A 27,385-nucleotide genomic window follows, 5' to 3' on the forward strand; every position below is an offset into this window, starting at 1 on the left:
TAGTTGGTTCGGCCGGTCTGTTCTCTCTCTAGTCTTCCCCCCTTTTTTTTTTCGCCTATCTCGCTTTACGTCACTTCCTTTACTCCGGTGAGGCGGCAGCCATATTTGCTTAGGTTTGAAATGGCGAATAACAGCGCGGCGGCCCTGGCCGGGACCCCGCAACCCACCCAGACGAGCGGCGGTGGGAGTAAGCCGGCGTCTTCGGGGAAGTCCGGGAATGTGCTGCCGCTGTGGGGCAATGAGAAGACCATGAACCTGAACCCTATGATCCTCACCAACATCTTGTCCTCTCCCTACTTCAAGGTGCAGCTGTACGAACTGAAGACGTACCACGAGGTGGTGGATGAAATCTACTTTAAGGTGAGAGCTTTAGTGGCGGGACCGGCTCCCTGTGTGTGATTGGCGGGGATGTGTCCTGGGGCTCAGTCACTACACACCTCATGGCTGAATGTTGGGGCTAAACATCCATTCAGCATCATGAATGAACAGGAAGCCGTCATCGCCGGATCACTTTACCTCCTTCATGCCGGGAATGACGAGCTGATGGGGTGGCTGGGGACTGAACACAAACATACACACAGGCCTTTCCTTCCACGAGCCATACAATCAGATCGTACAACCCCCTTTAAGAAAGAGAAAAACTTTATGACAAATCTAAATGATCCATTCGATTTGTATAAACTCAGAAGGCCTGATTGCACTATTGAGTTTAGCCCAGGTTCACATTGAAATTGTGTGAGTTCAGCTGAACTCGCATGACTTCATTCCTGCATGTCAGTCAGACGATTTCAGAGAAATCTGTGCAGTTTCCTGCATAGATGTCTATTGAAATTACACCTGAAATCGCCAAAAGTAGTACAGGAACGACTTTTGGGAATCAGTGCGGCACCGCAAAGTCGACGTTGCACTGATTCGGATGGTTCCATTGCGGGCAATAGCTGCTGATTTGGCATCAAAGTGAACCAGGACTGAGGGTCGGATGTGATTCGCACTGCAGTGAAGATCACATGTGATCTTTGTTCGATACGATTTCAGCCATAAAGATTGTATTCGCATCAAACTCGCACAGGACCCCTTTTTTTTTTTCGCAGCAGAATCGGATCGCATGGGTGTTGACACCCATGCGATCCGATTCCTGTCCGAGTTTGCAGATCGCACTGCAATATGCGAACTGATTTGGGGGTGTCATTAACTTTTAACTGGTACTCCCAGCAGTTCGCAAAGGGCAGTGTGACCTGCTGCCGGAAAACATGCGATGCGGGAACCCGAAGTGAATTTGCAGGGTTCCCGCATCGCAGCAGTGTGAACCCGCCCTTAGACAAACCCAAATAAAGCCTATCGATTTAATGGTGTTACATTCCCGGCATGCTGGGATTGAGAAATGTTGCATATGTTTGTGTGCTGAACTGTGAAGCCATCCAATGGCTGGAGTCATAACTGATCACATGTACAGATCAAACAGAAGCCAAGATGAGAAAAATTGGCGTGTTTAGTTCTGCCAAGGACACTCAGATTGTTTAGTGTATGGTCGCCTTTAGGCTGACTACACAGTCTGTGCAATCTCCTTTTAGATCTTCCATCAGCTATGTAGTGCAAGGTCCTGCCTAATTGGATGCTAATTAAATGAATTATATCTGTAAAGGAGATTGTACTATCAGATTGTATAGCATATGGTAAGCTTAAAGGGGTGGTTCCCCCTAAAACTAATTTCTAACAATAGATTCGTAAGACCCGTTACACTGCGGGTAGGCTGGCTTTTTTTTTTTTTTTTTCCGTACATACCGAGATCTCCCCGTCTCGTCCCTTGTCGGTGGGCGTTCCTAGTTGATTGACGTTCCTCGGACGGGCGCGTACGTGACGTCACGACTTTCCGAAAGAAGCCGAACGTCGCTGCGCATGCGCCATATAGAGTCGGCCATATAGGTCTTATTGACCCCGCATCTCTCCATAAAGAGGACCTTTCCTATTACAAGGGATGTTTACATTCCCTGCAATAGTAATAAAAGTGCTACATTTTTTTTTTTTTTTTTTTTTAAAGTGTGAAAACATAAATAAATAAGTAAAAAATAAAATTAAAACGCCCCTGCCCCCGGTAGCTCTTCGCGCAGAAGCGAACGCGCACGTAAGTCCCGCCGACATATGTAAACGCCGTTTAAACCACATATGTGAGGTATCGCCGCGTGCGTTAGAGGGCCAGCAACGATTCTAGCACTAGATCTCTGTAAATCAAAACTGGTGACCTGTAAAAAAATTCAAAGCGTTGCCTATGGAGATTTTTAAGTACCGAAGTTTGGCGCCATTCCATGAGTGTGCGCAATTTTAAAGCGTGACATGTTAGGTATCTATTTACTCAGTGTAACATAATCTTTCATATTTTACAAAAACATTGGGCTAACTTTACTGTTTTGTGTGTTTTTTTTTTTTTTATTTTTATTTTTTTTTATTCATGAAACAATTTTTTTCCAAAAAAAAGGCTTTTGAAAAATTATTGAGCAAATACCATGCAAGATAAAACGTTGCAATGACTGTCGTTTTATTCCCGAGGGTGTCTACTAAAAAAACATATATAATTTGGGGGTTCTGCGTAATTTTCTAGCAAAAGAATGATGATTTGTACATGTAGGAGAGAAGTGCCAGAATAGGCCCAGTATTGAAGTGGTTAGTAAAATATTGTTTAAAACAAAAAGCAAACTTGTTACTTCCTATGTGCAATGGTTTTGCACAGGGCAGCCTGTATCCTCCACTTCTCGGGTCCCTCTATGCTGCTCCTGGCCTTTCCCTGTTAAGTGTTCCCACAGCAAGCAGCTCGCTATGGGGGCACTTGAGCTGAGCTGAGCTGCAGCTCCGTGTCCATTCAGACAGAGCTGTCGTTCAGCCCCTCTCTCTCTCTCTCCTGATTGACTCTCGCAGCTGTCAGTCAGTTAGCCAATAGCACCACTGCTGTGTCTCAGCCAATCAGCAGGTCTGAGATGACTGAGGGACTTGTGGACAGAGATGGGGCTCAGGTAAGTATGAGGGGGGCTGCTGCACACAGAAGGCTTTTTTTTCTAGATGAATTGGGATAAAAAAAACTTCTGGCTTTAAAACCCCCTTTAAAGACTTGTATAGGGATGCTGGAGCTGCCTCATGCAGCCGCCCATGCAAGTCTAAGGGTTCAGTTCACAGAAGGGGCCAGTGCCATAGTGGATTACAAATACTGTAGCTGCTAGGGGTGCAACGGATCAAAAAACTCATAGTTCGGATCAGGAGTCACGGATCATTTTTTTTGGATCGGCAAAAAAAAAGAAATTCTCCCCCACTGTAATATCCACATGTCTCCCCCCCCCCCCCCCCCCCACTGTAATATCCACATCTCTTCCCCCCCCCCCCTGTAATATCCACATCCCCCCCCCCCCCCCTGTAATATCCACATACCCTCAGGCAAGACAGGCACTCTCCCCTCAGGTAGTACAGAGTCAATTCCAGCGGTGTGTCCCACGAGTGCAGGCTCCACCTCTGTGGTTGTAAACCCTGGAGCTAGGCCGAAGCCGCGGCCTTTCCTAATGTTATTGCCGCGGCTCCGGAGCTAGGCCAAAGCCACGGCCTTTCCTAATGTTATTGCTGTGGCTCCGGAGGTAGGCCGAAGCCGCGGCCATAACATTAGGAAAGGCTGCGGCTTCGGCCTAGCTCCGGAGCCGCGGCAATCCACGGATCACAGTGTGTGCCGATCCGAAGGGGATGACCCGTTCGGATCACCTGTGATCTGTTGCAGCCCTAGTAGCTGCTGACTTTTGATGAAAGGACTCTCACTTGTCCAGGGGTCCAGTGCTGTTCTCGCCTGAACCAATTCTTCACCGGTCCTCGGTGCTGGCATGTTCGCTGCGCTTTGTGAGACCTGTGACTTGTCCAAGAAGGTTGCAGATCAAGGAGGAGGAGAACTTGTGGTGGATCTTCGCAGCGATCCGACCAGAAGTGGAAGCGGTTGTATGAAGGCTACGGTTTAAAGCCAAATGTTTATCAATGTCCCCTTGGTAGCATTTAGTTTACCTCTGGCAATGATTTAAGATGCTTCTTGCCAGTATGCCTAACTGTGATTTTACTGTAAAAGCCTCTGTTAAAATAATCTGCTTCATAGGCATTTCATGTATAATTATCATTATGTGCAAGTATAATAAGAAACGTGCAAAAACTGCTTCATGTGTGATTAAAACTGAAGAATCTCAAAGGGGCTACAATTTTGACAGATTAATAATGACTACATTTGTGTCTTCTTTACAACAAAATGACTCATTTATTATTGATCATGAGGTGTATGACACCCACATCTAAGCACCAGATGGAAAACAACAGATTGGTTTCCATGGCACTCATAAAATACCATGTACTACATTCTTTATTTCCTAAAACGATCGCCTGTACTTTATAGTTAACTATACTGTTTTTAAAATATATATGTATATTGGGAGTTGTGTATTTTTATTGGGTATATGTGTAAAATTGATAAGCGTAATGTGTATATACAGCCAAATTGCATTGTATTAGATTAAAATGTTCACCTTTTGAGAAAAATAAAAGTGAACGGGCACTGTAACCCTCCCCTAAGTCCGCACCTGTACTCCATGGGTGCTGACTGAGTTGTTGGGGCCCACAGACTCAGTGCAGTGATCTGGAGATTTGAAATCCCGCTATTCTCCCTCTTTTTTCTTTGCAGCGCTTCTGGGACTTATTTGAACAGAGTACTTCTCTGATCCACCCCGGCAGTGCTGCACAGATAAAGGGAGAAGAGCTGGCAGTTTAAATCCCTGGTCCACTGCTTATTAGGCATGGGCACTGACAGCTCAACACCCACAAAGGTACGTGTAGGTTGGGACTTGGGTGAGGGATAGATGGGTGTACGACGTTCACTTTTTTTTTATTTTTTTACTTTTTCTAAAAATGTGAATGAACATTTTAAGGCCCCTTCCACACAGGGGGGGACCGTTGCAATGGTCCGCCAGCTCAGCGAGAGATCTCTCCATTGATCTCCGCTGAGCCAGTGGATGACGGGTAACTCTCTGCTCACTGAGCGGGGAGTGGCTTGTCGAGTGCCGCTGTTTGCTATGGAGTGATCAGGCGAAAACGGACAGCGTGGCCTTTTTTTTTTTTTTATAACCCAATCGGATCTGCCAGTATGGATGGTGACGTATCGCCATGCGTCTGATTTTATCAGATCGGATGTCAGCGGACATGGTCACCGCTGACATCTGACACTCCATAGACTTGCATGGAGCGCCCGTTCAGATCCGCCGAAAAAACTGACAGGCGGACCCGAACGTTGTGAAAGGAGTCCAAGATGGCCATACACTTTTGTAATTTTTCGAACAAATATATGTACCAACAGTTGCATGAAAATTCTCATCAGTACATTTGATGAATATCATTCAAAAGTGTTTGATTTTATCGTTTGATTTTTGTAGTGAATGGACTCTCCTGAACTCTGGGACATTTCTATCGCCCCACACCTGGGACATGCAGTGCCAGGCAAGAGAGGGTTTTTTCTTTACATTTTTTATTTTTTTTTCCTTATTCTGTGGCAAGACTTGAAAATTGGTGTTCAGACGCTCTCCATCCAAGCTGACAGAGCTTGAGCTATTTTGCAAAGAAGAATGGGCAAAAATGTCACTCTAGATGTGCAAAGCTGGTAGAGACATCCCCAAAAAGTAGGGTTGTCCCGATACCACTTTTTTTTAAGACCAAGTACTGATATCTTTTTTTTTTTTTTTTTTTTAATCTCATGTGACAGTGGCACATATGTCAGTATTTTTTTAGGGGGGGTGGACAGTGTCAGTGTGCATTATTTTTTATTATTATTTCATTTCTTTTTTTATCAGCCCTGTTGGGCTTTGGTGAGACATCAGGGGTCTTAACAGACCTCTGACATCTCCCCTTTGAGACAGGGGAAGGGACTAGGGACACATATTCCCCAGTTCCTTTCTCAGCAGCCTCAGCTGCGCTGAAAATGAATGGAGAGAAGACAGCTGCTTCTCTCCATTCATAAACTGAAACGTCGTAAACACAGTTTACGATGTTTCAGTTATGTGAATGGACAGTGTCAGTGATCACTGACTCTGTACATTCGCAAAAGGTAAGGGCTGGATTTACTGGCTCCTACCTACGCTCCTCATCCTGATAGATCAAGTGGGTGGAGGGGGACCACAGCAGAACAGAGGGAGGATTCGGGGACAGTTGGCGGTGATCGTGTATGGGAGTGTTACAAGCCCCGATCACCGCTGATTTTACTAAAGCAGCTGAAAGCCGCGGGGGGAGGGAAAAGCGGAGAAACGGTTGTCAGACTTTGAAACCTATACAGAGTGATCGTTGCTTGTAACTGCCCCACCGCACTGGTCACCCTGACTGGCCAGGTATCGGGTGAAGCATCGGAGCATTTGCCCAAGTACAAGTACTTGGGCAAATGCTTGGTATCGCTGCTGATACTAGTATCGGGACAAACCTACCAAAAAGACTTGCAGCTGTAATTGCAGTGAAAGGTGTTCTACAAAGTTTTAACTCCGGGGGGCTGAATACAAACTAATGCCACACTTTTCGCATTTATTTGTAAAAAAAAAGTTGAATGCGCACCCTTTCCGGTGCTTGTAAAATCAATGCAGCAGCTAGTTGGGACTGTTTCTACAAGAGACCCGACCATTTGAAATTTAGAAATTTCCTTTTGTTTTTTTTAAATGCACCTCTGCCTAATTAAAAAACATCATCCCTTCATGTTTTCCATCCTGGGGGGGGGGGATCAATTTTTTTTTTTTTTTTTTTTTTTTTTTTAAACTTTTAGCACATCTGTGAACTGAAACCACATTTGCGTATAGAAATTAGTTTGTGCAATTTTTTTTTTTTTTTATCTTGCGCCTTTTGAATTTTTGACCAATAACGACTAAACGATCAAACGTTTTTAAAACAAAATGTTTCTAACTAAATTCTACTAGTGTATAAACGTGTGTAGATAGAGATTCTTCTCGCAGTACAGAAGAGGGCGCTATCATACTGGGACCACCTACAAAACAGCAGTCCCAACTCATACCATCATAACGCGTTACTGGACAGTAAGAACCAGTCCAAGCCGTGTGGCCTGCAACAACTCAACACCTTGTCAATCCCAAACTCTCAACAATGCGGCCTGACAAAATCTCAAATAAAAAACATAATGGATAACTCCAAAAACATGTTGAAAAATGGAGATATGAAATAAAAAAAACTCCAAAAACCGAACGATTTACCAGTCACTGCAGAGAGACTACAAACTGGCCCCCGTACCTGGAGGTGCTACAAGACCCCAAAGACAGAAAATGAGCCTGTACAGACTGAGCGCCCACAGCCTGGAAATGGAATTAGGATGGCACAGACAGACCTACAAGCCCAGGGAGAGTAGACTGTGCCAGCAATGTGACCAGGGGGTCCCGGAGGATGAGCAACACTTCCTGCTTCATTGCCCCAAGTACTCATCGGTGAGGGACACTCACTTCCAGAGACTCTCATCCCGGACTTCAATTCTACAGAAGAGAAGAGGAAACTCCAATTTCTACTGGGAGAAGAGGAGCCAATGGTGAAGATGGCTGCCCAATATGTGACAGCGTGTCAGACTGAGAGGGACATGAGAACTTGATCCTTTCACAGACTTATGTCCTTTCCCCTTTATATTGCTCCCCTTTCCCTTTTCCTATACAAACTCAACTGCTTTGGCAATGCTAACATGTATTTGGTCCTGCCAATAAAGCTTATTTGAATGAGAGAGAGACTTGGGTTTAAGTGCTGTCTGTGTCTATTGGGGAGTTAAACCCCCTCTGTTAGACCCAGAGCTTCCTGTACATGTTACATTTTGGGGGCATTCCATAAGCCCTTGACTTGCTGAAAAGGAGGCAAGGATACGAGGTACTATACAGGCAGTTCGCAGGTTACAAACAAGATTTTGTAAGGTTCTTTTACGTTGAATTTGTATGCAAGTTGGAACTTTATTTAAAAAAAAAATAAAAAATCCTAACTCCCAGCGCAAAAGAGTTTTTAAGATGGCATAGGGACGGGTTAACACCCCCTGTACCATTTGTTTTGCTGTCTGTGCCCCTGTACAGAAGATTTCACCTCACTTTCTGTCCCTGTGACCATTGGATTAAAAAAAAATTGGGTTGTTGTAGAAACAATGATTGGTGATAAAGCATCAGTGCAGACACCTTTTTTCCAATGATAATTCTTACAAGAGTGAATTTACCTTCCTAGGGGTAGATTTTCGCTCGCTTCCTGTTGTCTCTGTAAGTAGGAGTCGGATGTTTAACTTGGGGGCTGCCTGTACTGATGAGGTAACCAGCATAAGCTCTGTATAGCCATCAATGCAAATTGCTGGGATTTGCCCTCCTCTGTATGAAATTCTGTTCTAAATGCATCACATTGGGAAGTGTATAGACTTCTTTATGTATACAAAACAGACTCTGTGTTTTAAGAACCATCCCTTTTGTGTGTTTTTTTTTTTTTTTTTTTTTTTTTTTTACTTTTATATTATGCCAACATATATGTTCCAGTTATTTAAGACAGACAATGCATGTGTTAATTGCAAATGTTGTAACACCAAGTATTTCCTCTGTTAGGTAACTCACGTTGAACCATGGGAGAAGGGCAGTCGAAAAACTGCTGGGCAGACAGGGATGTGCGGAGGGGTAAGTACAAGTACGTGCCTCCTCATTTTGATTTAATTGCCTCCACAATGAAATTAATTTACAGAAGTATTCTGTGGTGTCTTTTCTCCAGAAGGTTTTTTTCTTTTCTTTTACCCTTAAAGGGGAAAGGGGTTGTAAAGCTTCACATTTTTTCACCTTAATGCATCCTATACATTAAGGTGAAAAAAACATCCGATGCTTACTGGGGCCAGCCCCCCCCCCCCCCCCCCCCCCGTTTACTTAACTGAGCCCTTGAAAATCCTGTGTTGTGAATGCGCTGGCTTCTCGACTCTTCATTGGATGATTGATAGCAGGGCAGCCAATGGCTCCCGCTGCTGTGAATCAAATCAATGACGCGGCGCACCGGGGGTGGGGCCGAGTGATGCATTCGGCAGCTATGGCCACCGACTATCACAGGAGCGTGCCCGCAAGCTAACCCCCTTGGGAGAGTTCTAACCAGAGGGGGGTTAGCTCTTGCGGGGAGGGGCCGAGACAGCCGCCGAGGGACCCCAGAAGACGAGGATCGTAGCCACTGTGCAAAGCGAGCTGCACAGTGGAGGTAAGTATGACATGTTTGTTTTAAAAATAAATAATAAAACTTTACAACCCCTTTTAATGCAGAGAGTGCATTAAGGTAAAAAAACTTTAGCCTTTTGAACCACTGTAAAGTGTATAGTGTGAAGCAAGCAATTTATAGCTCATTCAAAAATATTAAATAAAATACGTCTGGTTTGTACATGGGATGACTGCTATAAAACAGTGGGAGAAAGGGTTCTCTGCTTAATCCAACAAATTGTAAAAAAATTTAAATCTTTAAAGGGTGTTTTTTTTTTTTCTATGTCATTTAATGGCCTAAGATCAGTTTGTGCATTTTATTGTTAAATCGGTCTTCTTTTTCCCCTCATAGGTGCGTGGGGTTGGGACTGGAGGTATTGTATCAACTGCCTTCTGTCTGCTGTATAAGCTGTTTACATTGAAGTTGACAAGAAAACAAGTAATGGGTCTCATCACGCATACAGACTCTCCATACATCAGAGCACTTGGTTTCATGTATATAAGGTAAGGAGTTTCTATACCTGCCTAGCTGTCGATGGCAGGGCTGTTTTGATATCGGTGTTGGATATTGCGACACATCTAAAATTCTAGAATTTCAGTCCTTGTGACAGAGGTCACTAATGCAAATGAGGAGAGTGAATTTACCTAGTGGGGGCATGGCAATAAAAACTTGGTATATGCTGAAAATCCCTAGATACATTGAGATAATCTTAACCACTTAACGACCGCCCACTGTATATATACGTCCTATTTTTAAAGCTGAATATCTCGGTAACGGCAGCAGCTGCTGCCAGAACCGGGATATCCACCTTTACAGTGGGCTGCCGTGTAAACGATAACGGCGGTCTCTGCGGCGGATTCGCCGCGAGATTGCCGTTATCGGTGGCGGGAGAGGGGCCCCCCTCCCGCCGCTTTTCCGCGCCCTCCGCCGCTTACCGGAGCCGTCGGTAGCGGCGGAGGAGATCGGATGTTGCCGCCTGGAGAGTGAGGGCAAGATGGCCCCCACCCGTCCTCATAGCTCTGCTGGGCGGAAGTGACGTCAAAACGTCAGTCCCGCCCAGCCTCTTAAAGAGACAATTTTTTTTTTGTCATTTTTTTAAATGACAAATTTTCATTTTTTTTTATTTTTTTTTTTTTTTTTTTTTTCTTGCATTGAAGCCTAAATATGAGATGTGAGGTCTTTTTGACCCCAGATCTCATATTTAAGAGGACCTGTCATGCTTTTTTCTATTACAAGGGATGTTTACATTCCTTGTAATAGGAATAAAAGTGATAATTTTTATTTTATTTTTTATTTCAGTGTAAAAAATAATAAAATGAATAAAAATACATAAGAAAACAAACAAAAAAAATTTTTTAAAGCGCCCCGTCCCGACGAGCTCGCGCGCAGAAGTGAACGCATACGCGAGTAGCGACGGTATTCAAACCACACAAGTGAGGTATCGCCGCGATCGTTAGAGCGAGAGCAATAATTATAGCCCTAGAGCTACTCTGTAGCTCAAAAAATGCAACCTATAGAATTTTTTAAACGTCAAGATTTTTAAGGGTAAAAGTTTGACGCCATGCCACGAGCGGGCGCAATTTTAAAGCGTGACATGTTGGGTATCATTTTACTCAGCGTAACATTATCTTTCACAATATATAAAAAAATTGGGCCAAATTTATTGCTGTCTTATTTTTTAATTCAAAAAAGTAAATTTTTTCCAAAAAAAGTGCGCTTGTAAGACCGCTGCGAAAATACGGTGTGACAAAAAGTATTGCGATGACCGCCATTTTCTTCTCTAGGGTGTTACAAAAAAAAATATATATAATTTTTGGGGGTTTTAAGTAATTTTCTAGCAAAAAAAACTGTTTTAGTCTTGTAAATCCCGAATCTGAAAAACAGGCTTGGGGCTTAAGTGGTTAATGTAGTAGTATAAATATTCTCAGAGTAATTATTATATTGACAGTATAGTTAACATTTTGACAATGCACAAATTACATGTCTGATTTTTCTTCCCTTAATATGATCTATATCATATTGTATAAGTTCTCAGGCCTTTTTCTATTTGTATACTTTTTTTAATAACTTCTCTGCTATTAGACTTCTGTACTAAGATTATCCCTCAAAACACCCGGTATAGTTATTACTTTCTCAGATCATTATATGTACATATACTTTTATGTTTTTTGTATCCCTGATGTAGGGTGACCCTTTGAGCTTCTAAATGTGGTTAGTTTTATTGGAAGACATACTTTTTTTTTTTTTTTTCCAACCATTCTTCAAGTAACACATACCTCTGCTCCCCAATCTTTTATTTCCTCTGGACCAACAGTAGCATCAGATGTTTGTTATTTAATAGGCAAGGCTGTTGTACTTTGCTGCAGGATCCTCCCTGCCTGGCCACCTTCCCACGGCGCTGGAAAATGCTAGGTATACTCGGACAGAGTTTTGCTGGGGAAGAAATGCATTGCGTTATTTACCAGGCAAATCTTACTTTAATGGAAAAAATTATACTGCGCTTACTCAACTACTAAAAAAGCTGCAACTAAAAAATGTTATACGACATCAAAACACAATATACAAAAAAGGAAGCTGCGCTAATGTATGATGCACTGAAACCAGCGCAAATATTGCAAGAAATGGCAAACAGTGATCACACCGTGAACTTGGTAACAAAACCAATGAACCCTGACGGGTTAATCAGTCCACAGCATATTGAATAATGATGATCTCCAAAGTAAAAGAAAGATAATCCCAACTCCTGAAAAAAGTGATGATAGAAGCACCTCCACCTAGGTCACACACTGACCGGAACTCTATGATCTCTTTTTACAGGAGATCATAGACGGCATATAATGATGGTATCCTCACAGCATATCACCAAGCTGGGATGGTCACAGTGATGGATGGCCTCAAGCACTATACCGGTACATATGTTTAAAAAGAAAAGAGAGCTCCCATAGCATAAGATCCTCAAGATTTTTAATAAGATAAAAAGATGTACACTTGCATCAAAGTGGTCGTATTACAGCATGTATAAAAGTCGAGTCGGCCGGCTCCTCGAACAAACGCCCGTATCTTCCGGGTGTAAAAGAAAAATCTTACTTTAGCTTGAGGTTTTCGTTTTCTGCCGGGAGGTACGCAACCATCCCTCCAGCTGTAGGATTCCTTTAGTAGCAGTGCTGAGGAGTCTGAGGAGATTTTGGGTACCTGGAGTCGGCAAACAATGCACCGACTCCTACTAAATTTAGATTGGAATTAAAAAAGCAATGTCCCAATTCACAAAAAGTTATAATTAATGACTTCTCTACTGTAAGAATAAAGACCAATGCATGCAGTGCCTCAATTAACCGCAAAACGAACACGTTAAGTGTCCATGAAGAAGCATGCTTTTCATGTGCTTCACTATATGGCACGCAACGCACAATTAGGAGCGGCAATACTTATACATTCGCATATTAATACAGAGGAGTCAGGGAGTCGGAAGTACAAAAAACTGAGGAGTCGGAACATTTATCTACCGACTCCACAGCCCTGTTTAGTAGTCACCCCATGCGATTTATATCCCCTCCTCAAAACTGGCATGATATACACTTCACCTATTCATATGGTGGGACAGCTGGGGGTGGGGACAGAGTAGGGGCCGGATGCTTAATGCCCTATTTTGGGGAAGCATATTTAAACTTACCATTTCATGCGCCACTTCATCTGCCTGCCCTGCAGATCCGGCTAGTCGGGACAGCTCTAAGATAAGCCATAGGGACTTGTGGAAGAACATCTGCTTTCTTTTCTAACCAACTCATTTCCCTTTTTATAGTGGGAATGGTCTCTACACACCTCCTTACTGGGCCCTGTATCTTTCTTTCTGTGCATACTAGCTCATTATGCCTTTCTCTTGCATGTGTGTTTTTTTTTTTTCTTTTAATTAAGGGTTTACTTCCTCTTTAAAGCGGGAGTTCACCCATTTAAAAAAAAAAAAAAAATCTCCCCTTAGCTTCCTGCTCGTTCGGTCTAGGGGAATCGGCTATTTATATTAAAATATGTGCAGTACTTACCCGTTTTCGAGCTGCATCTTCTTCCGTCGCTTCCGGGTATGGTCTTCGGGAGCGGGCGTTCCTTCTTGATTGACAGTCTTCCGAGAGGCTTCCGACGGTCGCATCCATCGCGTCACTCGTAGCCGAAAGAAGCCGAACGTCGGTGCGGCTCTATACTGCGCCTGCGCACCGACGTTCGGCTTCTTTCGGAAAATCGTGACGCGATGGATGCGACCGTCGGAAGCCTCTCGGAAACCTATCAATCAAGAAGGAACGCCCATTCCCGAAGCCCATACCCGGAAGCGACGGAGAGGATGCATCTCGTAAACGGGTAAGTACTGCACATATTTTAAAATAAATAGCCGATTCCCCTAGTAATAACGAGCAGGAATCTAAGGGGGAAAAGTGCCCTCTAAGGGTGAACCCCCGCTTTAAGTCACAACGCATGAGTGTGAAAAGGCTTGAAGAGCCATTCCTTACTTTCCCTTCCTCTTTATTGCAATTTAAAACTTTTAGGTGTCATGCACACATCTGAAAAAGCACTTCTAAACGCCAGAACTGCTGGCAGTAAAATGCAGCATAAAAAAAGTTGCGTATGGCATTTGAGAGTATGTGCATTCTACTGGCCAGAATAATTTTATTATGGTTGTCGAATTGCATTTACCCACACGTTATTTTGTGTGTAGTGTTTAGGCATTCTTGTGCTTTTAAGCTCCTCTAAAGAACTTACCTGTGTTATTTTTCGTTATTTTTGTTAAAAAAAAATGTAGAATACGTATCGGCCTAAACTGAGAAAAAAATAGTATATATATATATATATATATATATATATATATATATATATATATATATATATATATATATATATATATATACTATTTTTTTCTCAGTTTAGGCCGATACGTATTCTACATTTTTTTTTTTTTAACAAAAATAACGAAAAATAACACAGGTAAGTTCTTTAGAGGAGCTTAAAAGCACAAGAATGCCTAAACACTACACACAAAATAACGTGTGGGTAAATGCAATTCGACAACCATAATAAAATTGAGAAAAACTGAGAAAAAAAACTGAGAAAAAAATAGTATATATATATATATATATATATATATATATATATATATATATATATATATATATATATATATATATATATATATATATATATATATATATATATATATATATATATATATATATATATATATATATATATATATATATATATATATATATATATATATATATATATATATATATATATATATATATATATATATATAAATAAATAAATAAATAAATAAATAAATAAATAAATAAATAAATAAATAAATAAATAAATAAATAAATAAATAAATTTTTTTTTTTTTTTTTGGGGATATTTATTATAGCAAAAAGTAAAAAATATTATTTTTTTTTGTTTTTTTGCAAAATTTTCGCTCTATGGTTGTTTTTTTTTTGCACTATAAACAAAAAGTGATCAAATACCGCCTAATTTATCTGGGAGCCACGTCGCACGACCGCGTATTTGTTAAAGTAACGCAGTGCCGAATCGCAAAAAGTGGCCCGGTCATTGGCCAACAATATGGTTCGGGGCTGAAGTGGTTAAGAAAATAGAAAACATTTAATTGTATACTGCATGGCCAGTTTTACCCTTCTCAAAGCTGAGTTCCTGGGGGAAAAGTAAATATGCCGATTACATGCATATAAGAATTGTTTTTCACTGCCAAAGGAACTGTGTTTCTGTCCATCCAGTTCTGGGATTTACACAGCCCCTGTCTGGCAAGGCAGGAGACATTGTTTTTTTTTTGTTTTTTGTTTTTTGTAGCAATTCACCACATTATGTTCCCTTACATGTTTTTTCTTTTGTCCTTCACAGATACACACAACCTCCTACAGATTTATTGGATTGGTATGATGATTTTCTTGATGACGAAGAGGTATGTCAGCAAGGGTAATTCACTTTTCATTGTTCTGCTTCATAGTATCCCACATGTACTTTTCTACTGTTTTATACAGTGTGTGTGTGTGTGTGTGTGTGTTTTTTTTTTTGGACTGAAATTAATCAAGTTATATCTTCGTATGATTTATTAATCTCCAGCTACAAGGCAAATCATTGCACAATGGTTCATCTGCTTTCTTTTTAAGCACTTTAGGCTAGCTGAGTTTTTTGGTTAACCACTTCAGCCCCGGATCATAGCACTTTTTGCGATTCGGCACTGCGTCGCTTTAACTGACAAAAATAGAGCGACCAATTAAAAAAAAATGCAAAATATACAAACCTTTTTCCTCAGTTTAGGCCGATGCGCATTCTACATACTTTTGGTAAAAAAAATCAAAATTGCGCAAAAGTTATAGCGTTTACAAAATTGGAGATAGTTTTATTGCATTTTTATAAAAAAAAAATACTAGTAATAGCGGCTTTTTTTTTTTTTTTTTTTTTTTTTTTTACTGCGACGACATGGCGGACACTTTTGGTGCTATTTTGGGACCATTTGCATTTATACAACGATCAGTGCTATAATTATGCACTGATTACTGTGTAAATGTGACTGGCGGTAAAGGGGTTAAGTGTGTCCTAGGGATGTGTTCTAACTGTAGGGGGCGGGACTTGCTGTGACACGACACTGATCGCTGCTCCCGATTACAGCGGCAAATTTTAAAGGGACTGTGGCCGAAACAACTAATTGATTATTAAATTAATCAATTACAATTTTCATAATCGAATAATCGGCCAGTAACATAGTAGGGGTTAAATAGGGGTTAAAAAACTAATTACAAAAAAACGAATCGCTACTGTAAATATTACTTTCACTGTCCCACAGTAAAAAAAATGAACCCCTTACAGTAGCGATTATTTGCTCTTTTTGTTTTTTTAACCCCATTATGTTACTAAACATCTCAGGCCTGTGTTTTGGTATTTTTTGCAGAAACGCACTACAGTTCATTTACATGTTTTCCTATGGGACACGTTCACATACATGATTTTTTTTTTTTTTCAGCTACTGCGTATTTGGAAAGGGCAAGGACTTTTTAACGCAAAACTGTGCTATTTTTTGTTTAATATACTTCAATGGAGAAGCTGCAGAAAAGCATGTAATGTGTTTTTACGGCAATTTGTGTTTTGTAATCTGCCCAACAACAAATTTTTTTTAAGGCTATTATACGATAATCGAAACAATCGGCCAACTAATCGATTATGAAAATAATCGTTAGTAGCAGCCCTAAAAGGGATGTATATATATGCCCATTTGCCTGTCTCTGGCATTCTGCCAACGTAAATGTTTGTGCGGTGGTCCGCAAGTGGTTAAGCATAAAGTTGTGAACCAAGCTTTCCAGCATTTTGTTAAGGTGAATATTTTCCCAAGCATTGTTTTATCAATGTGGGGAAAAAAAACGGAAAAAATGTTGAGTTTAATTCCACTTTACTGACTCCTAACATATGAGGCCCATGCATCACCAACTGTTGGAATATTCTAAATCTAAATTCCTTTTTCCAATTCATCTTTTGTTAGCTAAGGGGCTGTTTATGGCCTTTTTGGGGAAAAAGTATTTGTAAAACTGACAGGCTTGTGTCACATTTAAAGGGTAAAGTACACACTGCTTTATGCTGCTCCACCACTAATGAAAAACCATAAAAGTGGCGTGTTCAAAAAGTGTTGTGTGATCATGCTTTGACAGTAAATGTGGATCCTGTACCTCACTGTTTATTTTTTTTGCTCATTAATGTAAACTATAACCTGATTTTACCACTGTGTTCCAGACAGTAAAAAGTCCATGCCCAAAAGTATATTTTATATGAAAGTTGTTGAGCTAATCTCTTTTCTCCTCTAGATCTTTGTGCTGCATCAATTGTATTGGCAAAATTAATCTGAACAAATGTGTGAGTGCAAGAGGTTTTACCCTAAGTTTTGCCTTTTTAAATGTGTACAGGGCTCACAATAGATAAAAAATCTCCAACCCCACCCACCGGCTCTTAAAGCGGAGTTCCACCCAAAAATGGAACTTCTGTTTTAAGTCATTGCGACACCCCTGACATGGCATGTAATTTTTTTTTGGGGGGTGGGGGGGGGCGGATACCCTCTTTTTTTAGAGACTTCCGGCTCCCACTTCCTCCTGTGGGTCTGCGGCACCCGAAGGAAGTTCACCTCTCCCCCTCCCTCCCTGCAATTTTCTGGGACATGTCACAGGTCCCAGAAGATTGCCTGGCCATTCGCGGCTCGCTCATGTGTATGCCCGGCTGTGAAGCCCTGCTCTCACCTCACTGGCTGTGATTGACACCAGCATGAGCCCAATGACTCCTGATGCTGCAGCTCAGCTAATGAGGGAGAGACCTGGGAGAGCTGCTGCTAAAAATGGGGCTCAGTTAAGTATTAGGCTGTGCTGAGGGGGGAGCCGCACACTGAAGTGTGGGGGTTTTATTTTTTTACCTTCATGCATAGAATGAATGAAAAACATTCAGCCTTGTCAGCGGGGAATGATATTACACACCTGGTGGACTTGTCCGAAAGTTAATCTATTTTCGATTCGCAAATACAATTTTAAATGCATTTTCTTACCCAGATGAACCTAATTAAACACATGAAATGGTTCATTACTTTTATTTTTACAGCCGCCAGAATTTTTAATTATGAGATCCTGGAAATCTCCCGTGATCCTTGAATCATGATAAATGAAAATGTCTGCAATTTTACATGAGATTTCAATTTTATTTTTTAACAAACATGGTATACTTGCCTCCTCTGTGCAAGGGTTTTGCACAGAGTGGTCCTAATCCTCCTCCTTCTGGGGTCCCCACATCAAGTGCCCCCTCGGAGACCACATTCCAACAAGGCACTCGTGCGGGCGTGCTCCCGAGTCCTGCTGCTGCGTCCATTGAAAGACAGCAGGACTATGCCCCGACTCTTGTGTCACTGGATTTGATTGACAGCAGCGGGAGCCAATGGCTGATGCTGCTATCAATCCAATGAGCACCCGAAACAGTGGCTGGAGCTGCTGTGCTCATTCTTGTTGCTGGAAAGATCGGGTTCATGTTAGTAGGAGGGGCTCTGGGGGGCTGCTGAACTGCAGAAGTGTTTTTACCTTTTCTGGTGTGATGCACACTAAAAGCAAGTCCCCCCCAGAGGTGTATTTGCCCCTCCTTTCTCCTTGATGGGGGGGGGGGGTCAGGTTTACGCCATGGTTAATATCTATCGATTTAGCCATATACTTCACCATAGTCAAACTTCTAACAGATGCTACTCAAAGGGTTTCTCTTCGATCATATAGTCGTTTCTTTAAGCTAAACATATTGCACTATGAAAAAAGTGGTGGTGTAGCAAAGGAACAAGAGAGGTGGGAGGAAAGGGGCATAATGTGATTGTGGTACACTAAATACGTGAGCAAGAAAAATGGCCTAAGATGACCACTAAGTGATCCAGATACCTCAGATCTGAACCTAAGTGGCTATGTGAAACAAATACTAAAAGTCATGAAACACAATGTAGTAAGTGTCAAAAATATATATAAGTATATACAAATACCTATAAACTAGGGCTGCTACTAACGATTATTTTCATAATCGATTAGTTGGCCGATTATTGTTTTGATTAATCGGATAATGGCCTTAAAAATAATATATTTGCATTTAAAAAAAAAAAAATGCACCAAAAAACAGAGGTGTGAACCCAGGCCTGAGATTTTTAGTAACATAATGGGGTTAAAAAAACAAAAGTAAGTACAAAAAGAGCAAATCGCTACTGTAAGGGGTTCATTTTTTTACTGTGGGACAGTGACTAATATTTACAGTAGCGATTTGCTTTTTTGTACTATAAAGGGCTCATTCTTTTTCTTTAACCCCATTATGTTACTGGCCGATTAATCGATTATGAAAATTGTAATCGATTCATTTCATAATCGATTAGTTATCGATTAGTTGTTTCGGCCCTACTATAAACAAAAAATATGAAAAATCACACGCATGCACGATATGCACATATAATGAGTGAATAGATGAAGAAATGAAAAAAGTCTCCAGGGCGGGGATATGCAATTAGCGGACCTCCAGCTGTTGCAGAACTACAAGTCCCATGAGGCATAGCAAGACTCTGCCACAAGCATGACACCCAAAGGCAGAGGCATGATGGGAATTGTAGTTTTGCAACATCTGGAGGTCCGCTAATTGCATATCCCTGCTCTAGGTGGTGATCCCAAAGCCAAGTGTTGAAAGATGAAACAACTTCAAGTGCAAAACACCTTGTGGCTCTTGGCAGCTCACCTCACAGCTGTTGCTCTGACAGCCTAATAATCCACAGTTGCACCTGATGGTATGATCTGTCTGAGAGTACAATTGAAGGACCCGGTTCCAGGTTTGCACATGTGGGAAGACAACAAGGGGATATATAGCGTAACTTTACTGGTAGCTTAAAGGGATGCAACACCAAAACACTCACTCAAAGTGAAAGAATGATGAGCCTATCTCCACGAGTGCCGAGCTCACAATAGATCCGGCTTGTCCTTTCTTGTCCCTCCTTATCTTCTTGTCTTACACATTTGCGGTGGATAGTGGCTCAGATAATGGCAGTTAAATGAAGAAGAGAAGGGAGACACATCGCATAATCCCGTGGGGAACAGATTTATTGGTAAAAGCAATAAAAAAAACTCACATTTGGCAGTAATCACGGTGACATATCCATGAGCATCGGGCTCGTCTGCCGACCATTGGATGGTGCTGTGTCCAGTGCTCCAATCCTGACGCGTATCGTCACGATACACGGTGGGATTGGATGTCACCGTGATTACTGCTAAATGTGAGTTTTTTTTATATTGCTTTTACCAATAAATCTGTTCCCCACGGGATTATGCTTTGTGTCTCCCTTCTCTTCTCAAAGAATCTCTATTTGTGGGGGGGGGGAGAGATTTTGTTTGGGAGCCAGCCACGTCGCACGACCGTGCAATTTTCAGTTAAAACGACGCAGTGCCGAATCGCAAAAAGGGGCCTGGTCCCTTTTTAGATGTATAATGGTCCAGGGGTTTAAGTGGTTAAAGGAGATTTGTTTTTGTTCTTTTTCTATTTTTATTGACCCCAGATCTCATATTTAAGGCCTCGTTCACACTGCAGATCTGCTCAGCAGTTCTCTCCGTTGATCTCCGATGAGCCGGCGGATGACGGGTACCTCTCTGCTCACTGAGTGGGGAGGGGCTTGTCAAGCGCCACTGCTTGCTATGAAGAGATCGGATGAAAACTGGCAGCATGTCCGTTTCCATCAGGTCTGACCCGATCCGCCAGGACGTATGGCGAACGTATCGCCATACGTCAGATTTTAGCGGATCGAAAGTCAGCAGACAGACACTCCCTAAGACTTGCATGGAGCGCCTGTTCAGGTCTGCCGAAAAAAAATGACCAGTGTGAAAGGGGCATTTTTTTTGTTGTCCAAAAAAAATTCTTATTTCAATTTTACTTTTAATTTAAAGTGCCCGTACCGACGAGCTTGTGCGCAGAAGCGAACGCATACGTGAGTAGTGTGCGCATATGTTAACTGTGTTCAAACCACACATGTGAGGTATCACCGTGATCGGTAGAGCAAGAGAACTAATTCTAGCCCTAGACCGCCTCTATCTCAAAACTGGTAATGTGTAGACATTTTTAAACATCGCCTATAGGGGTTTCTAAGGGTAAAAGTTTGTCGCCATTCCACGAGCGGGGGCAATTTTGAAGCATAACATGTTGGGTATCAATTTACTTGGCGTAACATCTTTCACAATATTAAAGAATGGGCTAATTTACGGTTGTCTTACACTTTTTTAAAATAATAAAAAAAAATATATGCTTTCCAGAAAAAGTGTTCTTATAAGACCGCTGCGCAAATATGGTGCGACAAAGTATTATGATGGTCATTTTATTCTCTAGGGCAGGGGTCTCCAAACTGCGCACAGAGGGCCAAATGTGGCTTTTATCCGCCCCTTGGATATGAGGCACTATTCCTCCAACTGACACAAACAATGGGGCACTGTATCTTACACTGATACCAATGATGGCATACTATTCCTCCTAATGAGGGGAAACTCCTCCTCCTATTGACCACCAAACCCGAGGCCAGATTTTTTTCTCATTGATGCTGAAAAAAAAGCTCGGTCCTTAAGTGGTTAATGGGTAGCACATATTCACACATCCAAGAATGTTGGATACTTTGAGGGGTCATGGTACAGCTCCATGGCAGCATTTCCAGGCCTTGGCCACTGCAAAGGTAAGTAACGTTCCTCTATTTATACAGGTATGCCTTTTTTGCTGTTTTTAAACCTGTGACAGGGTAATTTTATGTGCATTTTGAAGTCTACATGTGCTTTACTGGTATGTGTGAAAAATGGTTTGGCAAGTCCATGCCTGTAATTCTGTCCACTCACTGAAGTACTTTGCAGTAAAATGATTGTACAAACAAACGTGTTTTTTTTTTTTTTTTTTTTTTTTCTATGGCTGTATGGTTTTATTTCAATTTTTTATTTTATTTATTTTTGCAGGATTTAGATGTGAAGGCTGGTGGAGGTTGTGTCATGACCATAGGAGAGATGCTACGTTCGTTTTTGACAAAACTTGAATGGTTTTCCACCTTGTTCCCAAGGATCCCTGTTCCTGTGCAGAAACACATAGACCAGCAGATGAAAGCCAAACCAAGGAAGCAGGTTAAGAAAGAAGGTGCCGAGGTGACTGAGGAACCCGACCGGCATGTTGAAAGACGGCGATCCAGGTTTTTACTTTTTTTTTTTTTTTTTTTTACTTTCACTTTATTCACCTTTTACAAGACTGAACAGTGAAAGTGACTTTCAGATTTAAAAAAACATTGAAAACTGATTTTTCATTTTGCAGCAATATTCTCAACTCATTAATGTCATTTACAGACCTTTATCTGCACTTTTGGCAAGGTTGCGATAGGCTAGGCTCAGCTCTTTAGTCAAGCGTTTGGTTTCCCCTAGCTTTGTGTCATGTGGTTGGGGGTGTTTTTCATATATTCCTGAATAGAATCTGCTAGAAAATGCAAAGCACATCTGTCTTCTATTTGTGAGACTTTCTACATCCTTTGACCTCTTGGTTTTTCAATTGAAATGTATATATGGAGATCTCCCTTTCACTGGCTGATCCTTGCTGTGGTCTAAGTGCTCTTAATACCCAGCAGGGGATAAAGCCATGCCCCATTCCTCCTAACATAGGGAAAAATGCAGATGGCAGTTTTTAGACTTTAAAATATAAGTCCAGCCTGGGCTTGTTTGGCTGGGCTTCTCCTACAGGTCACAGGCGTGCAATTAGTTTTGCACGCCTGTGACCCGTTTTCAGCAGAGAGGTCTGAAGTCGGCTTTCTGCTGACGTCGCACAGATCAGTCCAGGCACTGTGTCATCCTGACTCTGGGAGTCTGGATCCGCCAGGTGCCTGGACTGATGTCCATCTCAGCCTTTAAGCGAGCCACTGAGACGGCTGCTCCCTGCCCCTCCACAGCTTAGCACTCCAGTGAGCATGGAGGAGCAGACAGGCAGCAGCTCTTCGCTTGGGGAGCTGAGAGAACTGAGCCATCTGCGGTGTAAGATGGCTCTGTTCTCGGTGCAGGTGCGGCGGGGACAGGCACAACGATCACTTGCATTTGTACATTGCTAAAAGCTGCATTTACACATGGCTGCATTGGAACATTCTTGCCATTTCTGATGTGCTTCCTGTTTTTCTTTCCTTGTTGCCCCTGCTATCTGCAGGTGAAATAGTACATGCGATTGGCTGCAATTATATGCAGATAGCTGCAATAAATCGGTCCTGGACGCAGTCAAATACATTTTTCTAACCGCACCAAACCCCATTTAACAAAACCGTAGCTAAATGCAGTGTGTGAATGGGGCCATAGGAAAGCATTGTCTGAGTTTAGCTGTGGTAGATAACTTCATCTATCCACAGCTAAAAGCTAAATTATATCCGCCCTTGTCAAAGGGACCTTAACCCCTCCATTATTATATTTATTAATATTATAATACAGGCTTTAGATGGCACCAATAGCTTGCACAGCGCTTTACAAAATTAAGGCAGACATTAGTTGCCATACAATTTAAGAGGGCCCTGCTCATTGGAGCTTACTCTCTGAGTGATTTTGCATTACCCTCCAGATCCACTTTGCAAAGTCTTTTGAGTAAATGGATAGTAGCAGTTAAAGGGGTGGTTCCCCCTAAAACAAAATTCTAACAATACATTCGGATGTCTGCTTACACTGCGGGTAGGCTGGCTTTTGTTTTTTTGTTTTAGTACATACCTCGATATCGCCGTTTCCTCGCTTGGCGGTGGGCGTTCCTAGTTGATTGACGTTCCTCAGACGGGCGCATACTGCGCGTCACGACTTTCCGAAGAAAGCCGAACGTCGCTGCGCAGGCGCCGTATAGAGCCGACTCTATACGGCGCCTGCGCAATGACGTTCGGCTTCTGTCGGAAAGTCGTGACGCGCAGTATGCGCCCGTCTGAGGAACGTCAATCAACTAGGAACGCCCACCGCCAAGCGAGGAAACGGCGATATCGAGGTATGTACTAAAACAAAAAAACAAAAGCCAGCCTACCCGCAGTGTAAGCAGACATCCGAATGTATTGTTAGAATTTTGTTTTAGGGGGAACCACCCCTTTAAAACCGTTTAAAGGAGAGTTTGGGCCAAAGCTATTTTGGCTATCTTTCTACTGTAGGTCAAATGAGTGGAGTTCGTCATTCAGCTGGTCCAGGCTCTGGAAAGATCCCAACTTTACAGTCGACCTGCTGTGAGCCTGAGCCCTGCCACTCCTGCCTCTTCCACAAAAATGAAAGAACCGTGGAACATGCATACGAAATTTTCAGCAATGCCATATGCAGTGTTTATTAGAAGTATATTGTGGCATGGTAACAACCCTCTGTCCCTGTCTGCCAGTTCTCCTGTGTTGTCATCCTATCACAGAAAGTTCCTGAACAAGGACCTTCATGGTGGCATTAGTGATTTTTTTTCATAAAAGTGCCAGTTTAAAACCTATTAAAAATGTACTATTGAAATAAAAGTGAATATAAGATTTTGGTGATTGGGTTTCCTTGTATTCTACTTCTTGCAAAAATAAATACTGTTTTAACTATTTGTTAATTTCATAGACATTTGTGCCTGTTTTAATCTCTTGGATTCTGTTTTTTCAGGTCTCCTAAAAGATCAGCGAGCCCTCGGAGATCTCCGAGGCGATCACGAAGCAGAAGTCATCACAGAGACCACCATGGAACAACAAGTTTTGACAGGGAACTAGAGCGAGAAAGAGAACGTCAAAAATTGGAACGAGATTCAAAAGACAAACGCCGTTCACGAAGTCATGAGCGTGGTATAGACCGTAGGAGAAGTAAAAGCAAAGACAGACATAGAACAAGGAGTCGAAGCAGAGACCGCAAGACAGACCGGCGTGAACGAGACCGGGAAAAGGAGAATGACAGGAATCGAAAACGAGACTCTGATAAAAAGGGTAATGGCAGGGACAAGGATTCTGAAAAAACGCGCGATCGTTCAAAGGAACGCAAGAGGAGTGAGGAGAGAAAAGACAGGGACGACAAGCGACACAGAGAAGATAGAGATTCTCGTAAGGAGAGGAGGCATAGTAGGAGCAGAAGCAAAGAGCGAAAGCAACGAAAGAGCAAGAGTCCTAGCAAAAATGCATGTGGGAGAAGCCGGAGCAAAGAAAAGTCAAACCGACACAAAGAGAAATCAAACAAGCATAGCAGGAGCAGTAGTCAAGATCAGACAGACAGTGTGGAAAAATCCAGAAAGAGGGAGCTCAGCACAAGCAGGGAGAGACCACGTAAACGAAGCAAAAGTAAGGACCGAAGTCATAAGCGTGAGCATGAAAGTAAAGACCATGACCGTAATAGTTCTGAGTTTGATGAAAAACAGAGAGGCAAAGATGAGACTCGGTGACATATTTACTGAATGGATCACATTGAATCCTTCCTTCTCCTTTTTTCAATTAGTTTAATTTTTGTGCTCTTCCTAGCCCCATTTTTTTTTCCTCCCTAACCTGTTTTTTTTAGCACTCATTTTTTATTTTTTTTCCCCATTTCATTATTGTTACATAAGTCTTGTTTATGTAGGGAAGTGCCTTCTTGGGAATCCAAGTACATTGGACAGAACTTTTTTTCCTTCCCTACATGTGCTGAATCTCTGCGCTCATGCAGCTACTGTTCGTGTTTTTTTTTTTTTTTTTTTTTTTTTTTTTTTAATTGGGTCAGTGTTCCCAAATTGTACAACCTGTTCCTGACAATGCCCTGATTTAGTTCCTCTGATGTAACGGACCTGCAGGTTCTGTATGACTGAGGCATTCATTTTGGCCACTTCTTGTTCTAACGCTCGTGAGGTTGTGACTATCCACCTGATGCTGCGTGCATGGCTTAGCAGACATTTTGATTGGATGGCTAATCTAATGTATTTTTTTTTTTCTTTTTCTAAAAACAAACGAATGCAGACATGACAATTGAATTTTGTGTTGTCCAGTTGTAAACAGTTTTTAAAAAAATGATTACACTTTGAGCTAATGTGTGTTTTTTATTTGTTTTTCTTCCTCAATGTGTTTACATACATGTTTATGCTTTCAAATTTTAGGACTATGTAAATATGTCTTGATTTACAAAGACGTCGGGGCTATATATATATATATATATATATATATATATATATATATATATATATATATATATATATATATATATATATTCACTGGCAATATAAACCAGACTGCCTCAACATCCCTACCCAATACATACATAATACTAGATTTGATGATGATAAATAAGCATCTTTATACAGATAGTTTGGAAAAGCACCCATCTTGACAGTTCAATCATGCACATACTTTGAAATGCTGTATTTATGTCTGTCATATGCTTTTCTCCTGATTTAGCCCCTTTTGGTTTCTTGATGTTTTGGCCTTATTAAAAAGCAACTCCGGCCAACCTCCCTATTTCAACCCGCCACCCCACACTTGATGGTGGTATCTGCACATTTTAGATACTCGCCCATCCAGTGAATCCAGCATTGACCTGAAGGGAACAAGGAGTGTGTTTGGAGGATTACCAGGTAAAAATAAAGGTGGGGGTCAAAGCCTCAAAAAAGAAAACAAATGCAGCTACCACATAGGTAAGATGCAGTTTAAAGCAATGGGGGAATTTTTTAATTCGGCACCCACAAATACTGTAGCTGCTGCCTTTTAATATAAGGACAGGTGCCTGTCCAGAGAGCCCGTGATGTCGGCACCCCAAGCCGGTCCTTCCATGGCATTGCTAGTAAGGGAAACTGCAGTGAAGCAGCCAGTTTCCAATTGCGCATGCGCGAGTTTGTTTCTGAATGGTCCCGTGTATGTGTGTGTATGTATGTATGTATGTGTGTGTATGTATGTATGTATATGTGTATATGTATGTATATATATATATATATATATATGTATATATATGTATATGTATGTGTATATATATATATATATATATATATATATATATATATATATATATATATATATATATATATATATATATATTGTGTGTGTGTGTATATATATATATATATATATATATATATATATATATATATATATATATATAATCTCATTTTTCAGAGAATATGAATAACACAAACTTTTCTTTTCACTCATGGTTAGTGTTTGGCTGAAGCCATTCATTATCGATCAACTGCGTTTACTCTTTTTTTTTTTCTTTTTTTATCATAATGACAACACAAACTACCCAAATGACCCTGATCAAAAGTTTACATACCCTAGTTCTTATGCCCCGTACACATGACCGGGTGATGAGAGCTTTTGGCTGGGAATCCCGGCCGTCCGACGGTAAAAACTGCCAAACCCCCGGCAAAAATGGCTCTCCCTTTTTTACACACACTACACAAGCAAACCGATCACAGGTGAGGATGGTTGCCTTTTAATAGCCATTCCAAACCCCTTTGTGTCAACTTGTGTGCACATTATCAGGCCAAAATCAACAGGGTATGTAAACTTTTGATCAGGGTAATTTTGGTAGTTTCTGTTATTAATTAAAAATGGTAAACACAGTTGATAAATAGTTTAAGCCAAACACTAACCACGCGTGAAAGATGTTTATATATATGTGTGTGTGTGTGTGTGTGTATATATAGTTAT

The 27,385-nt window shown here is 41.4% G+C and overlaps 1 protein-coding gene across 1 annotated transcript; it reads left to right on the top strand.

The window, feature by feature from the left end:
- The first annotated feature begins 18 nt into the window (after window positions 1-18).
- PRPF38B (pre-mRNA processing factor 38B) lies at window positions 19-25,772 on the top strand. The gene is made up of 6 exons (XM_040359836.1): window positions 19-360; window positions 8,604-8,672; window positions 9,580-9,731; window positions 15,124-15,184; window positions 21,741-21,967; window positions 24,396-25,772. The coding sequence occupies exons 1-6, from the start codon at window positions 121-123 to the stop codon at window positions 25,156-25,158; spliced, it is 1,512 nt and encodes a 503-aa protein (XP_040215770.1). The 5' UTR covers window positions 19-120; the 3' UTR covers window positions 25,159-25,772.
- The last annotated feature ends 1,613 nt before the right edge of the window (window positions 25,773-27,385 follow it).

This window comes from Rana temporaria, chromosome 7 (genome assembly GCF_905171775.1).
Source record: "Rana temporaria chromosome 7, aRanTem1.1, whole genome shotgun sequence".
NCBI classification, from domain to species: domain Eukaryota; kingdom Metazoa; phylum Chordata; class Amphibia; order Anura; family Ranidae; genus Rana; species Rana temporaria.

Excerpts from the sequence above, each read along its gene's own strand:
- PRPF38B (XM_040359836.1), top strand. The coding sequence starts at position 121 with ATGGCGAATAACAGCGCGGCGGCCCTGGCCGGGACCCCGCAACCCACC. Across the intron at positions 361-8,603 it reads TGGATGAAATCTACTTTAAG|GTAACTCACGTTGAACCATG; the intron begins GTGAGAGCTTTA and ends TTCCTCTGTTAG. Across the intron at positions 21,968-24,395 it reads GTTGAAAGACGGCGATCCAG|GTCTCCTAAAAGATCAGCGA; the intron begins GTTTTTACTTTT and ends CTGTTTTTTCAG.